Source organism: Equus asinus, chromosome 9, assembly GCF_041296235.1.
Source record: "Equus asinus isolate D_3611 breed Donkey chromosome 9, EquAss-T2T_v2, whole genome shotgun sequence".
Lineage (NCBI taxonomy): Eukaryota > Metazoa > Chordata > Mammalia > Perissodactyla > Equidae > Equus > Equus asinus.
This window is the reverse complement of record NC_091798.1, coordinates 59656568-59671519: the sequence shown is the minus strand read 5'-3', so window position 1 is coordinate 59671519 and position 14952 is coordinate 59656568. Positions and strand designations below refer to the sequence as shown.

Sequence of the window (14952 nt, the reverse complement as noted above, 5' to 3'; positions counted from 1 at the left end):
TGAAGGACAGAAAGCGAATTCTCATGGTTTTGTGGACGCTTTCTTTTCCCAGCACTGTTTCAGCGGGTTGGGGATCATCTTTAGAATCCAGCTTAGCTAATAACGTTTCTTTTCTTGGCAAACACTTTTTCAAGTGTGTTATTAAGTTATGCTTCTTTCCTTTTTGTTTGTTGTTGACAGGTGGATTTTTTTTCTGTTTATTTGTGGCGTTTACTATTTTTGTTTCCTTTACTAGTCATTGGGTACAAGGGAATCCGTAATCACACCTCACATGTCTATGTGGGAAGCATCATCTAACTCTTTTCAAACTGTGTTCTCTGGTGAAAATTACAGAAGAAACCATTCAATCTTTCACATGTCCTATGTGTAAATATCAGTCCTGTTAATGGCACAGACTTCTGGGAGGTAGAATGGAGAAAACTAGGTGCAAATCAAAATGGAGGGGTGATAATTTGAGATGGTTTTCAACTTTAAGTTTGAGAATAGATTAGAAAGGGATTTGCTCATATATCACAAAGTATATTTTTGCTATATTTAATAAAAGTTTCCTTCTCATACCCTTCCCCACCTTCCATTTGGTTAAGGGTGGGTGAATATAAATACTGTTTTTTTATGGGCAAATGTGGCCTGCTACCTTGATGCTATTCCTTCTTTTCTTTTTTTCCTAAGCTTTTTGCTTCCTTTCCACATCACAGCCTGGCATGCAAATACTTAGAGTATAGATTATGTTCATGCATTCTTTATTCCTGATGTATCTCCCACTAAACAGGAACATTCACATAACCAACTTATAAATAAAATTTAATTTTAAAACTTCATTCCCCTGAGAATCTGAGGAGAAAATGTGGAACGGAAAATTACATGTTTACCATCTAGAAGGGTGTTCTTCACTTATGCCCCAATTGATGCACTCACACCTATGAGGCAAGTGCTGACTACAGAGCTAAAAACAGGGCTAGAAACAGTGAGTGAGCAATGGAGAGGGAGAGGTGTGTATTCGGCGTGATGGTGGGAAGGAGGAAAACTGGGCCAATGGCTTCTGCAATCAAATATGACAAAGCAGCTGAATATGAACTTTGTATTTGACAGTCCTTTAAAGATAGGCCTCTGCCTGTATGTGACTCTAATCTACCTTTAACAGTTCACCTGAGAAACTCAATTGACTTGTAGCACTACAGACTTTCAACAGTTTTGAGATACTTAGCTAATCCATAGCCAGAATAATCTGGGTACATAATAAAAATGCCTGTACCTCCCAATTTGACAATATATATCAAGAGCTGACTTAAAAGGATGTTTCAGCTGGACTGGGTTCCTGTGGTTCCGACACTGTTCTGGTGGGCGGGTAGGTGTTACCCTTCCTCCAAAGATGATCATTTGTAGTTGTGGCTGGAATGTTGAGGGATGGATTTGGGCTGGTCTCGTTGGTGTACCCAGGGTTTACTTAAGAGTTGGAGTAGACTTCTGGGGAAAAAAAAAGGCTCAGATCTTGGCTCCACTTCATTGAGTGTCAAAGATATAAATCATGCCTGGTGGGGAAAGGGTGGGTGCAGACTGAGGCCATATGGTAGGAGATTGTCACGGAGCCCTTGAGAAGGAACCACCAAAAGGGAGGGGCTCCCACCAGGACAAAGGTCACACCTAGAAGGGAGTGTTAGCTCCCAGGACACAGTGGAGGGCTGTCACCAATCTCACTCCAACCTGTGCTGTGATAGACTTTGGTAAAACAACTAGGCAGACGTGAATTGAAAAAGCCACATCAATCAAGAGCTGAAGCACTCAGGCCCCAAGCAACTCCTGTGTCAAGATTCCACTCAAGGAGTAAAACTGTCTCCAAGTTACAACCTCCCCAGGTAAGCTCATCCTCACCGCGTCCCAGGCTTCAGTGTGGAGCTCAACTTTCCCAAAAAAGTGGCTCCTGGGAACTCTTCCCCTGGTCTTAAAGCCCCTGACACTTGCTGCCACCCTTGGCGGGGTGGGGTTGGGGGAGGAGACATCGGGAGGGGTGAGTATGGGCAGGGATGGGGCCTTGGGCTCTCTTCTCCTACAGCTCCAGGACTCAGTTACTTCTCTACTAGACTCATGGAAGCTCTGGATTTCCCAGTGGCTGCCTAGAGGCATCAGGTGACATACCCCAGGAATACGGGGGATGAATAAGCCATAGGACAAATTCTGACCAACAAGAGACAGACGACTGGAATGAGTCTACAGACAGATCTTTTTCCCCACACTCCCACCTCCTGGCTGTTCCAAGACACAGTAACTGGAAATAGTCTCTCTGGAAATATCCCATAGTACTGAGGAACAGTACTATGTGTGAGGGTCTCATTTAAGGGGCAAAATTACTCACTGCATCAAGCCTTTATAGCAAGAAGTGGTACTAAGAAGTGATCACCCCATCAGTGAAAATGAAGAGAATCAGTGAGAGGACTCTGTGTCTGCTGGAGACTTTTGCAAAAAGCTTGGAAGTCTGTGCTTTGTTTTATAAGGGAGGGTAGAGTGTTTCTTGCACACACACATCACGTTGTTTAATTCTCATCACAGCCCAGGGGAACAGACATTATTTGCACTCCCATTTTGCAGCAGGAATAGGACTCAAACCTCATCAGGGCTCAAACCACCTTGATGCTCTTCTGCTCAAAATCCCAGCTGTGGTTTTGAAGGGAAGTGAGGAGGAGGTAAACTTCACTAGAAATTCAAAAATGGTTTTAGTTGGTTAGTGGCTCAGGCAATGGATCAAAAGGGTAATGATTCAAAAGTTGAGGGAACTGGGACCCTTTTAAAGTTATGCCAGGTAAGGTAATCTGTGTTTGTTACCAGAGACCTATAATTTATGTAGATTCACATACATCTTTTTCAAATACTGCATAAGTTGGGGAGTATGTGGAGTGCTGTAGAACTAAATGTATTTGTATGTGTTCAACACACTGCATAATTGACTCAATTATCCATGTGGGAATTATTCACTTTTAATTTGCAATCTGGCTTCTCCTTTCAGTTAGGATGTTTTTGGGCTGCTGTAGGAATGCCAACTAATTTAAATAATAATTTAAGTAAAACATAATTAGGTAGGAAAATTAAATTCAATCTTTTGCCAGCTCCTGAAGATTCTACAGCTGAAATGTAACTCTAATCCATACACTATATGTTCATTCTCCAATGTCATTTTACTACCAGTGGATTGTATTGCTTTTCATAGATTGTTGCAATAGTTTCCTATCTGGCTTTCCTGCTTACCTCTTTCTAACCCAATCATCATTCTGATGACAGCCATCTTCAAAACAAAACAAAACAAAACAAAACAAACGACCTTCAAAAAACCCGGCTGTCATCACAAAAATGTCTTTGCTTGAAAACGCTTAATGGCTCCCCATTTCTCACAAGATTAAGTGCACATGCCACAACTTATCGTTGGATGCTTCTTCATGCCACCTGCTCCAGGAAGATTTCCTGACCCTATCTCTGATGCCTTAGCACTGTTCCCACCTCTGAATCCCCTTAATGCACTACTTGTTTTTCTCTAAGGCAGACCTAGGTATTCGTGAACCCATGTTATCTCCAATTCTCTTGTGACATCGTTAATGGTAGTCTGTGCCGCGCGTTTCATCTTCCCTATTACCCAGTACCTAACTCAGTGCCAGACCCCAAAGAAGGGCGCAACAAAGGCTCGTCCATTTGAACTGCTGGCAATCTCTGAGGGCAGAAATTTTGGTCTTTTGCAGCCCAAGCGCCTAGCACGGTGCCTGGCACATAGTAGGCACCCAACGAATCCTGTTGAATAAACGACGCAACATACTGCAGACTCCGCAAGGCGCTCTGCAGAGCTCCCGGGCTGCAGGTTCCAGCGGCGGGGCTGATCGCACAGCGCCCACGCTGGAGCTGGCGGCACCACATCTCCTGCTGGGTGATGCGCGGCGCCCTGGGCTGTTCCAGGGACCGCGCTCCGCCGCTCATCTCTGCAGCGCAGGCCCAACACGGCGGGAGTGCCTACACTTTCTCTGTTTAAAAAAATGTATATGCACACACGCCTAAATGCCTATGTTTATACACACAAACTACATCCATAATACATAAAAATAAACACATATTATACACATAAAACATATCCAGATATGTGTATACACATATAATAAGTAAATGTATAAATATAAATTAATACGCGTACAGCCCTAACTCCGAACGGTTAGAGTAGCGGGGAGGACGCTGGGGACACCCCCTCGTCCCTGCAGGCCCTCAGGACGGGGCTGCGGCGTCCGGCCCGCTGCGCGGCTTGGGCCTTCCGGCTTTCCGTCCGCCGTGGCCGCCATTGGTTGGGCTCCGAGCAGCTGACAGGCGGCGGCCGGGCGTGGGAGCTTCGAGGATGGCGGCGTCCGCGGCACTGATCCTGCGGGAGAGCCCCAGGTAGCCGCCCCCCGGCTGGCGCGGACGAGGCCGGGATGTCCTTGCTGTGTGTCGCCTGGGCCGCGGGGGGGGGCGGGCGCGGGCGCGGGGCAGCCGAAGCGGCCCGGGGTCCCCGCAGGAGTGCACGGGACTGTGGGCGCCCCGACCTTGGCGGTGGTTCACCTCGGGGGGTCGCGGGGCGCTGCAGCTGAGGGCAGTACGCCAGTGTGTGGTCTGTGCCGCTGTTCAGAGTGTAGGATCAGAAGTCCCAGGCCTACCTGGAGTAACGCGGCATAACGCGGCATTCCGTTCCCGATTTCAGTTCTCAGACCTGATGATGATGAGAAAGACCCCGGTTGGTGCTGGAGGGTCTTGTTAATCTCTCTTTTCAATCAAGGTAGAGCAGGCCTCAGGCCGGGAGTTTCAGTAACTAGTCAGAATTTGGTAACATTACTTTTGTCTTCATTTTATTTATTTTTAGTTAATTTCCAGTTAGGGAAGGTAAGGTCTGCTGTTCATGGTGATGATAGAAAGTTCCCTTTTAAAATAAAACTATTTAAGTAAAAATGATTGCATCTTATTAAAAGTAATTACGTAGTACAGGTGGTGTGTGGATGTGGAAAAAGTGCTGAAGTGTATAGGGAGATAATTGAAGTTGGAAAATAACTTTTTAGTGCCTGGATGGGGCAGGAATCTTCTGGAAGAAGAGAGTTGTCATTTTAAAGTTTACCTTCAAACTGGTATCTCTGTCTATCTTCCTGGATTTCTTGAGTTCTGACAGCCAGTTTTTTTCCTCACACCAGTGTCCTGGGTAACACACACCACATCAATAAACCATATCCAGGATGGTGTGGTTGTATTGTTATCACATAATTCAAAGTTGCTTATTACATTTGAAGCAGGATTTTAAAACACTTGTGTACTTAGTGACCCCATATGGTTGTGTATGTAGTTTTTTCCCCACTAGCTACCATGCAGCATTCTTTTCTTTATATTTTTGATGTAATTGCTACTTCCCTCCTCTCACTCTTTTCAGAGTTCCATTTTGAGTTAAGTGGATGCTTAAACACCCATTGCCATTCTCATGCCATTCCTGCAATTCGTGCCATTCTCTGCAGAGTGCAAGCTTCCCTTAGTAGTTTGCGGTGCCCACAAGAAAGAGAAAATTTGCCAAATGGACCTTTTGAACAGAAGTACTTTTGGGGGACATCTTCTTGGAAATGCCGTGCCTCCTTGGCTGGCCATCATCTATTTTTCATTATTTCACTTAGCATTACCTTACAGCAGAGTTGTTGGAATGAAAACTTATAGATAACTGAAGTTATAGACAGCTGTACTTAACGTAAGTACAATTCCTCTTGGAAAACTCATCTTAAAACTTTGTTTTACGAATTTATTTAGCATGAAAAAAGCAGTGTCGCTGATTAATGCAATAGATATAGGAAGATTTCCACGATTGCTCACCCGAATTCTTCAAAAACTTCACCTGAAGGTTTGTACTTTTCATTTTTATAGCTTATAATACTTTCTTGTGATTCCACTGAAACTCTGTTTCTACTTAAAGAACTTTTGGGGAAGTATGGTGTTCCCCAGTGTGTCCTCGAGCACACTTGGTCTCTAGAAAATTTGATAATGTCCTGTGGTCAAAAGTTTGGGAAACTGTCTTCATTAAAGTTAATCTTTTTTCCTTATTATGTTACTTTTCAGAATATATTATATGGTAGTATTTATAGTAAATATTTAAGGGTACATACGGTGTGCAAAATTTTCCAAATGTGTTCAACCTTGGAATTATTTTATCATGATATATATTTTGAGACTAAGGTTCTGTGGAACATGCTTTGGGAAAATTCTGATTTCATTCTTCCTCTTAAAAATAATTCTGTGTGGCTATTTTGGACATGTTGATGTCACTGCTTGGTCACCAATCTAACTTAACGTCTTTATTGTGGTATAAAAATTTAGTTCCATCCAACACATGTTTATGGAGCACCCACTAATTGCTCTACCTGGTGCTAGGCATCACCATTAAACAAGAACCTGGACTCTTTCCTCTTTGGCCTGGCTGGGAGCCAGCCCCAAAGCCCTTTCTACCTTTGAAGTGTCTCTCAAATCCAAGTTCTTCTCATAGTCCTGGTTCAGATTCTTATTCTCCCTCCCTTGGGCTACAGTAATTACCTTCAAACTGGTATCTCTGTCTATAGTCTTCTCTCTTCCTGTCGCTTCTTCATAATGCTATTCCATTTATCCTTCCAAATATTTTTTTCCTAAAAACAGTTGATCGTATCTTTACAGCGTTCAAATCCATTACTGACTTTCCGTTGCTCCGTGGGAAAAAGTTCCAAATCCTTAACGTTGTATTATATTATGATAACATTATAATATGACCACAACCTATATTCTCTCTGCTTTGCAAGTGCTCCAGTCACAGTAGACTGCGCTCTTCTACTAGAACGTACCATGAACTTTTTCAGCTCTGTATCTGTGCATATCCTCTTTCCTTTACCTGCCGTGTTCTTCCCTGCTTTAGTGACTAAACTGTTCATCTTTCAGGGATTTCACAGTCTCACTCTCAGCAGTTTGTTGTTCTCCCTTCTGTGCTTCTAAAACAGTTGGTTCATTCTCACCTCACTTCAGTACCGCCTCATAAGTATTTGTTTCATGATTATGAGGTCTTTCTCTGACCTTGAATACCTTGAGTATCATCTCTTACTCATCTTTATATTTCCCGTACCTGATACAATGACACTTATACAATCTGCACTCAGTAACTATTCTTGGAGTTAATTCTTTTCCTTGCCATTGGAAACACAAAACCAATATCGATCCTCTAAATTCCTGCCTGTAAGGAATTGGTGAAGTAGATGGACAGGAGGAGCAACAACAGTATTAACAATAGCAGCTGCATTTTGTGGCGTGTCCTATTCACAGTGCTCCCTCTGTGACTGGTACCATTCTAAAGGCTTTGTATGGTTAACTCATCTGATCCTTACAGCAACTTTAGGAAGTCAGTACTGTTGTCATCTTTATTTTATTCTTGAAGAAACTGAGATAGAGACCAGTTAAGTAATTTGCCCAAGGTCACACAGCTAGCTAGTAAGGCAGCCTGGTCCCACAATCCATCCCTTTATCCCATTACAGTAAACCTCAGGAAAGTGTACAAAATAGTATATAAATCAGTCTAAAAGTGAATGATGCAGGCAGTTGATACAGAAATTCTGCTTTGATTTTCTGAGCTGATGGCTGCCTTTTTAAACATATAAAACAATATGGAACAAAAACTCTTATATACATCTTCTGTTCTTCATACTGAGGGAGGATGAAACATTTGCAGGGAAAATTGTGATGTCTAGTTTATCTTTGACCCTCAGTCACCTCTGGAGTTGAGAATAAGTTAACATCTATCTTAGAGAAGCTGAGTGGCTGCAGCATTCCACAGAGATGCTTGAATGCTATGCCATCAGAGGTAGGGGAGTGGAGATGAGGAGGTGTGGTTGTTGAGAGCTGAAGCAACTGAAGACAGAAATACACGTATGTGATTACTTGTCTGCTAAGAAAGAAAGTCAGGAAAGGTACAAAATTTTTCTTCCTGGACAGTTTCAGGAAGTGTTTTTCCAGAGGGACTCCTATTGTGATAAAGGCTCTTATTCAAAATTTTGAGGAGACATTCAGGATCTGCCAGCTTTCTTTTATGTACTCTTGGTCTGTGAAATTGGCCTTTGCCCTGAGACAGTGGAGCCCTTAGAACAGTGAAACCTGATGTAGGTAGATTGGTGAAGAGGTTTAGGAATTTGGTTGCTATTTTAAATGTTATCAGCTTGGCACTTTAATTTTACCAAGTTTAATCTGCTTATAGGCAGAGAAAATCTGGTTTTGTCCAGACGAGTTTCTTGGAATCCCTAGTAGGACTAAACATGGGGAAACTAAGACAGCTGAGGTATAGAATATGGGCACGCCTAAGTATGGGTTTGGGAGTCCTCTTTGAACTGGCCATCTTCCTGGCCTATCCTAGCATGTAGAAATACACGGCAACTTTGGGGGTTGTTACAGTGTTTCGAGGGTGGCATTTAATGCCCAGGAACTTTACATGTCTTGCAGTGTGTAGTCCTGCACAGAGAATTGTTCCATCCAGCATGCTAATAGAATCTGCCTTGGGAAATACTGGGGGAAGTCAGACTAACTTCCATAGCTGGGAACTTAGAAAGAAACATTGATGGCTTTTGAGTTTCAAAAATAGCTGTCACAACTCATGCAATTAAAAAAAACTCATACGCTTTGCTCCATAGGAGAGACTTTTAGGCCCTCACACAGAGTCTATTAATGTAACTGTGCTGTATGTCTAGTTCTCAGAGATCGGCTGTCTAGACCTGGCCATGGCAGGCTAGAAACAGCAAACTCAGGGATTAAGGTGCTGCTGTGATGGAGCATATAGACTGCTTCAAGAATTGACTACTGATTATGGAATGAAATGGAAGAATTATGAAAGTCATGCATAAGAAATATAAAAGCACAGAGGCCTGAGGTTTTTTTACTGAACTGAAAAAGCATCAATGTGTCTTAGGAGTTCTTTAGGATACTGTAGCACAGAACGTTGATGCTCATAATTATGACCTGACTCATCACAAGAAATTAGTTTAATCCAGTATACCTTGTTTACAAAATTCTAGAAGGGATGCCATGCATTTTAGAACTATTTCTTTCAGAAGTTTGAAATAGAAGTTGATTTACTTGATAGATTCACTTGTGAGTACCACAGTATTTCCCCATTATGACACATAGGACAATCACAGATGTAAACCCAACATATAGAAATGCCTGAGGGTTTTTTTTGATTGTTACAATGCGTGGAGGGTGCCGCCGGCATTTAATGCCCTGGGACTTTAAATGTCTTGCACAATGTGCAAGATAGTCCTGCACAAAGAAGAATTGGCCCCACCTATGTGGAAAAAGAGAAAAGGGTAGTTTATCTCTGAAAATGCATTTATTTTGTAGTTAATATAATGTGGAGGGCTCCTTACAAATTGGTTTATTGGGTAAGAAAGATATATACATACACTTTAAGTTATAATGTCTGCAGAGTACTCGTACCATGTCTTCTTCCATTGTGGTGTTTGTGTGTGTGCATGACTGTGTATGTGAGTCAGAGCTCGGACTCTGGACCACAGTTCTCTCTGTCTCTAAATCCATGCTCTGAGTTTTTAAAACCTAGTTGCCTTCATAATTATTTAAATAATATACTATTTTCGTAGAATAGAAGACTCTATAATTTTCTGAGGAATGTGACCCAATTTCAACTATATGTGGAATTGAGATTGGTTCCCTCATCATTCATGTTAAGAAAATGAATTCTTCAGGAAAAAAACAAAAAACAAAAAAGAAAAAGAAAAGTTGCAAGAGTGGAGCTTTTAACTTACTTTTTTTTGTGCCCTATATAATTCAAAATACTTAGAGGGCTTAAATTAAGCATTTTAATAACACTTTAAATTTCACAAATAGTTAATGAATAAGTTTTCTTTTAAAAATTTTAAACAGTGTGGACCAACTGAAATTCCCACTTGGTTACCTCCTGCCACTCCTTCCATCTTAATTCTCTCCTGTATTATTTATCTGTTGCTGAATTACAATTACCCCAAAACTTAGCAGCTTAAAAGAACAATGAACATTTATTATCTCTCACAGTTCTAGTAGGTCACGAATTTAGGAATGGTTTGGTTGGGTGGTTCTGGCTTGGAGTTTCTTATGAAGTTGCTTTCAGATGTTGATTGGGGCTGCTGTTATCTGAAGGTTTGACTGGGTTAGAGGATTTCCTTCCAATCTGACTAGCTAGTGGCATCAGTTGGTGTGAGGCCTCAGTTCCTTGCTACATAGGCCTTTCCTCCAGACTTCTTCCAGAAGGAGGTTGGCTCCTTCCAGAGCAAGTGATGCAAGAGAGGGATGTGCTGTCCTTTTTATGACCTAACCTTAGATATCACGTAGCTTCACTTTCACTATATTCTTCTTGTTAGAAGTTAAGTCGCTAGGGTTGGCTCACATTCAAAGGAAAGGAGATTAGGCTCCTTCTTTTGAAGGGTGAAGTGCTAAAGAATTTGTGGACATAATAAAACCACCATACCTTCCTAGAGGTAACCTTCCTTATCAATTTGGTTTTTATCTTTCCCAGTCTTTTTCCATATATTATTAAATGCAGATGTGCACACACATGTGCATGCACAAACATACGGAAATGTGTGGTTTGCCTGTGTTTTTATATGTGATACCTTACTGTATATATTGCCCTGCTGTTTGCCTTTTTCACTTACCACTTTAATCAGAGATCTTTCTATGTCAATCCATTTAGCAGTACCTTATTCCTAAGTGTTGTTTTTCCTTTCTGCCTGTGTATATATGTTTATGGCATATGCTTTTTAAATATAGAAAAAATTAACATCCACTTTCCATTTTAAAATTTAAGTTTCTTGGACACTTACTCTCTAATTTTATAAACCTAGGACTTAATTTTTTCCCATTGAGAGGATAAAAAGAAATATGTCTCCTTTACCTTCTTTTTAACTCCCAAATATGTGTGGATTGCTTTTAGTAGATGGAAAGAAGTTAAACTGCTGCTATTTGGAAGCAAATAGAGGGACTTAAATGTAATATTTATCTACCCAGGGTCATTGTTGGAGCCAGGTGTTGAATATGTTTTTGGAACTTTGTTTTATAGCTGTATTCTCTATCTGCTGTTCTGCTCACATATTCTAAGCTCCATCTTATTTTAAGGGTGCATGCCTGATGTTTTGTTGGATGGTGGAGATAAATATTCTCTTGTCTCCCTTCACTCCAAACCGCTTTATTAATATAATGCCCTTGAAGATCTTGAGAATGTTCCTTTTGTTGCTCTCTCTCTTTTTAAAACATCTCACTTCCTTGTGTATATTGGGAACACTAAAGTTTACTTTTATACATGTTCAGTCACTTTTTTTATTTTGTCAAAATAGGTTACTTGGTATATAGTAAAAGGAATCAGCTTGACCTCTTTGGAAGTTAAATTGTAAATTTCCATTGAATTTAATGCAACATGTGGTTCAGTGATTATACATAAGTAATACTGTTACTGTATTCCTCATATTGATAAACTCTGGTGCTGTAGCTCATTATTTCAAGAAGATGTGTGGTAGTCACAGAGATTCTGGAAGTTTTAAATCAAAACATTTTTCTTGAGGTAAGTGATTGGCATTTTGCTCAATTGTGGTTCATGTTTTTCTCAGTCATAAAACAAGTAGAGACTGGGAGTTCTGGTGACTAGCCTCCAAAAATATGCCATTTAAGAGTTCTAATGCTGCTTCAGTTGTGGCTATGTACTTGTACCTCATCCTAAGCTGTCAAGGCAGGGACTCGTGGTCCTTCTGAACCTTCTCTGTGTTGCTGTTGGGGAGAGACAGCAGTAGAGAAAGTTGTTTTCAGTATGTGTGGATAAAGTATTTATTTTTATTTAAAAGCTGGTCTAATAGTGTACGTTCTTCATACTTGATAAGCCAATATCTTTAGATCCAGGAGATTATTTTGGAAATGAAAGAAAGGAGACTAGCCAGAGAGTATACTTAGAGGGTTAGTTGTTTTCTTTCTTTCCTATATTGCTTATAAAAATAGTTGTGTAATGTGTAAGTTTTGGAAAATATTGAAATTATAAAAAAGAGTTAACTTCCTGCTTTATGTGTGCTCCTGTAATAACCGATTACTTTTGCAGAACTCATCAAACGGAAATTACTTGAATAATTATTTGGGGTTTTTTTTGTTTTTTTGTTTTTTTGCCTTTCTTTGGTTTAGTCTTCTGATTAGCAATTCTTTTTTTTTTAAATTTGAGTTCATAATAGTTTACATCATTGTGAAATTTCAGTTGTACATTATTTCTTGTCTGTCACCACATAAGTGCTCCCCTTCACCCCCTGTGCCCAACCCCCAGCCGCCTTCCCTTGGTAACCACTGAACTGTTTCCTTTGTCCATGTGTTTATGTTCCACATATGAGTGAAATCATCTAGTTTTTGCCTTTCTCAGTCTGGCTTATTTTGCTTAGAGTAATTTCCTCCAGGTCCATCCATGTTGTTGCCAATGGGATGATTTTTTCTTTTTTTATGGCTGAGTAGTATTCCATTCCATGTGTGTGTGTGTGTGTGTGTGTGTGTGTGTGTGTGTGTGTGTATATATATGTATATATACACACATCTTCTTTATCCAATCATCAGTCGATGGGCACTCAGTTTCCATGTCTTGGCTATTGTGAATAGTGCTGCAGTGAACATAGGGATATATATGTTACTTTGGATTGTTGATTTCAAGTTGTTTGGGTAGATACCCAGTAGTGGGATAGCTGGGTCATATGGTAGTTTTATTTTTAGTTTTTTGAGGAATCACCATACTGTTTTCCATAGTGGCTGCACCAGTTTGCATTCCCACCAGCAGTGTGTAAGGGTTCCCTTTTCTCCACACCCTCTCCAACATTTGTTATTTTTAGTCTTAGTGATTATAGCCATTTTAACAGGCGTAAGGTGGTATCTTAGTGTAGTTTTGATTTGCATTTCCCTGATGATGAGTGATGTTGAACATCTTTTCATGTGTTTATTGGCCATCTGTATATCTTCTTTGGAAAAATATCTGTTCATATCCTCTGCCCATTTTTTGATCGAGTTGTTTGTTTTTTTGTTGTTCAGTTGTGTGAGCTCCTTATATATTATGGAGATTAACCTCTTATCGGATGTATGATTTGTAAATATTTTCTCCCAATTGGTGGGTTGTCTTTTTGTTTTGATCCTAGTTTCTTTCGCCTTGCAGAAGCTCTTTAGTCTGATGAACTCCCACTTGTTTATTTTTTCTTTTGTTTCCCTTATCTGAGAAGACATGGTATTTGAAAAGATCCTTTTAAGTTCGATGTCAAAGAGTGTACTACCTATATTATCCTCCAGGAGTTTTATGGTTTCAGGACTTATCTTCAAGTCTTTGATCCATTTTGAGTTTATTTTTGTGTATGGCATGAGATAATGGTTTACTTTCATTCTTTTGCATGTAGCTGTCCGGTTTTCCCAACACCATTTATTGAAGAGACTCTTTTCTCCATTGTATGTTTTTGTCACCTTTGTCGAAGATTAGCTGTCTGAAGATGTGTGGTTTTATTTCTGGGCTTTCAGTTCTGTTCCGTTGATCTGTGTGCCTGTTTTTGTACCAGTACTGTGCTGTTTTCATCACTATGGCTTTGTAGTACATTTTGAAGTCAGGGATTGTGATGCCTCCAGCTTTATTCTTTTTTCTCAGGATTGCTTTAGCAATTTGGGGTCTTTGGTTGCCCCATATGAATTTTAGGATTCTTTGTTCTATTTCCGTGAAGAATGTCATTGGGATTCTGATTGGGATTGCATCGAATCTGTAGATTGCTTTGGGTGGTATGGACATTTTAACTATATTTGTTCTTCCAATCCATGTGCATGGAATCTCTTTCCATCTCTTTATATCATTATCTATTTCTTTCACTAATGTCCTGTAGTTTTCATTGTATAAGTCCTTCACCTCCTTAGTTCATTTATTCCTAGGTACTTTATTCTTTTTGTTGCGATTGTAAATGGAATTATGTTCTTGAGTTCTCTTTCTCTGAGTTCGTTGTCAGAGTACAGAAATGCAACTGATTTTTGTAAGTTGATTTTGTACCCTGCAACTTTACTGTAGTTGTTAATTATTTCTAATAGTTTTCTAGAATAGTGGATTCTTTAGGGTTTTCTATATGTAAGATCATGTTGTCTGCAAACAGTGAGTGTTTCACTTCTTCACTCCCTATTTGGATTCCTTTTATTCCTTTCTCTTGCCCAATTGCTCTGGCCAAAACCTCCAGTACTATGTTGAATAAGAGTGGTGAGAGTGGGCATCCTTGTCTTGTTCCTGTTCTCAGAAGGATGGCGTTCACTTTTCCCCATTGACTATGATGTTGGCTGTGGGGGGCTTTGTCATATATGGCCTTTATTATGTTGAGATGATTTCCTTCTATCCCCATTTTGTTAAGAGGTTTTATCATAAATAGCTGTTGGCTCTTGTCAAATGCTTTGTCTGCCTCTATTGAGATGATCATGTGGGTTTTTTTTTTTTTGAGGAAGATTTGCCCTGAGCTAACTACTGCCAGTCTCCCTCTTTTTGCTGAGGAAGACTGGCCCCGAGCTAGCATCCATGCCCATCTTCCTCAACTTTATACGTGGGATGCCTACCACAGCATGGCTTTTGCCAAGCGGTGCCATGTCCACACCCAGGATCCGAACTGGTGAACCCCGGGCCGCTGAGAAGCGGAACATGCGAACTTATCCGCTGTGCCACCGGGCCAGCCCCAGGTCATGTGGTTTTTATTCCTCATTTTGTTAATGTGATGTATCACATTGATTCATTTGCGGATGTTGAACCATCCCTGTGTCCCTGGTATAAATCCCACTTGATCATGATGTATGATCTTTTTGATGTATTGTATTTGGGTTGCCAATATTTTGTTGAGGATTTTTGTATCTATGTTCATCAGTGATATTGGCCTGTAGTTTTCCTTTTTTGTGTTGTCCTTGTCAGGC

The 14952-nt window shown here is 40.5% G+C and overlaps 1 protein-coding gene across 4 annotated transcripts in view; it reads left to right on the top strand.

Annotated features, from left to right (window-relative positions):
* Positions 1-4224: 4224 nt before the first annotated feature.
* COMMD10 (COMM domain containing 10) overlaps positions 4225-14952 on the top strand; it is a 170577-nt gene continuing 159849 nt past the window's right edge. For 2 of the 4 annotated variants that reach the window (XM_070517570.1, XM_014841704.3), the window contains exons 1-2: positions 4249-4401; positions 5782-5872. In XM_070517570.1, coding sequence (XP_070373671.1) covers positions 4361-4401; positions 5782-5872 — 132 coding nt within the window. In that variant the 5' untranslated portion in view covers positions 4249-4360. Of the gene's footprint in view, positions 4402-5781; positions 5873-14952 lie in introns of all 4 variants that reach the window. The other 2 variants (XM_014841703.3, XM_044780132.2) reach the window with 2 other exon arrangements.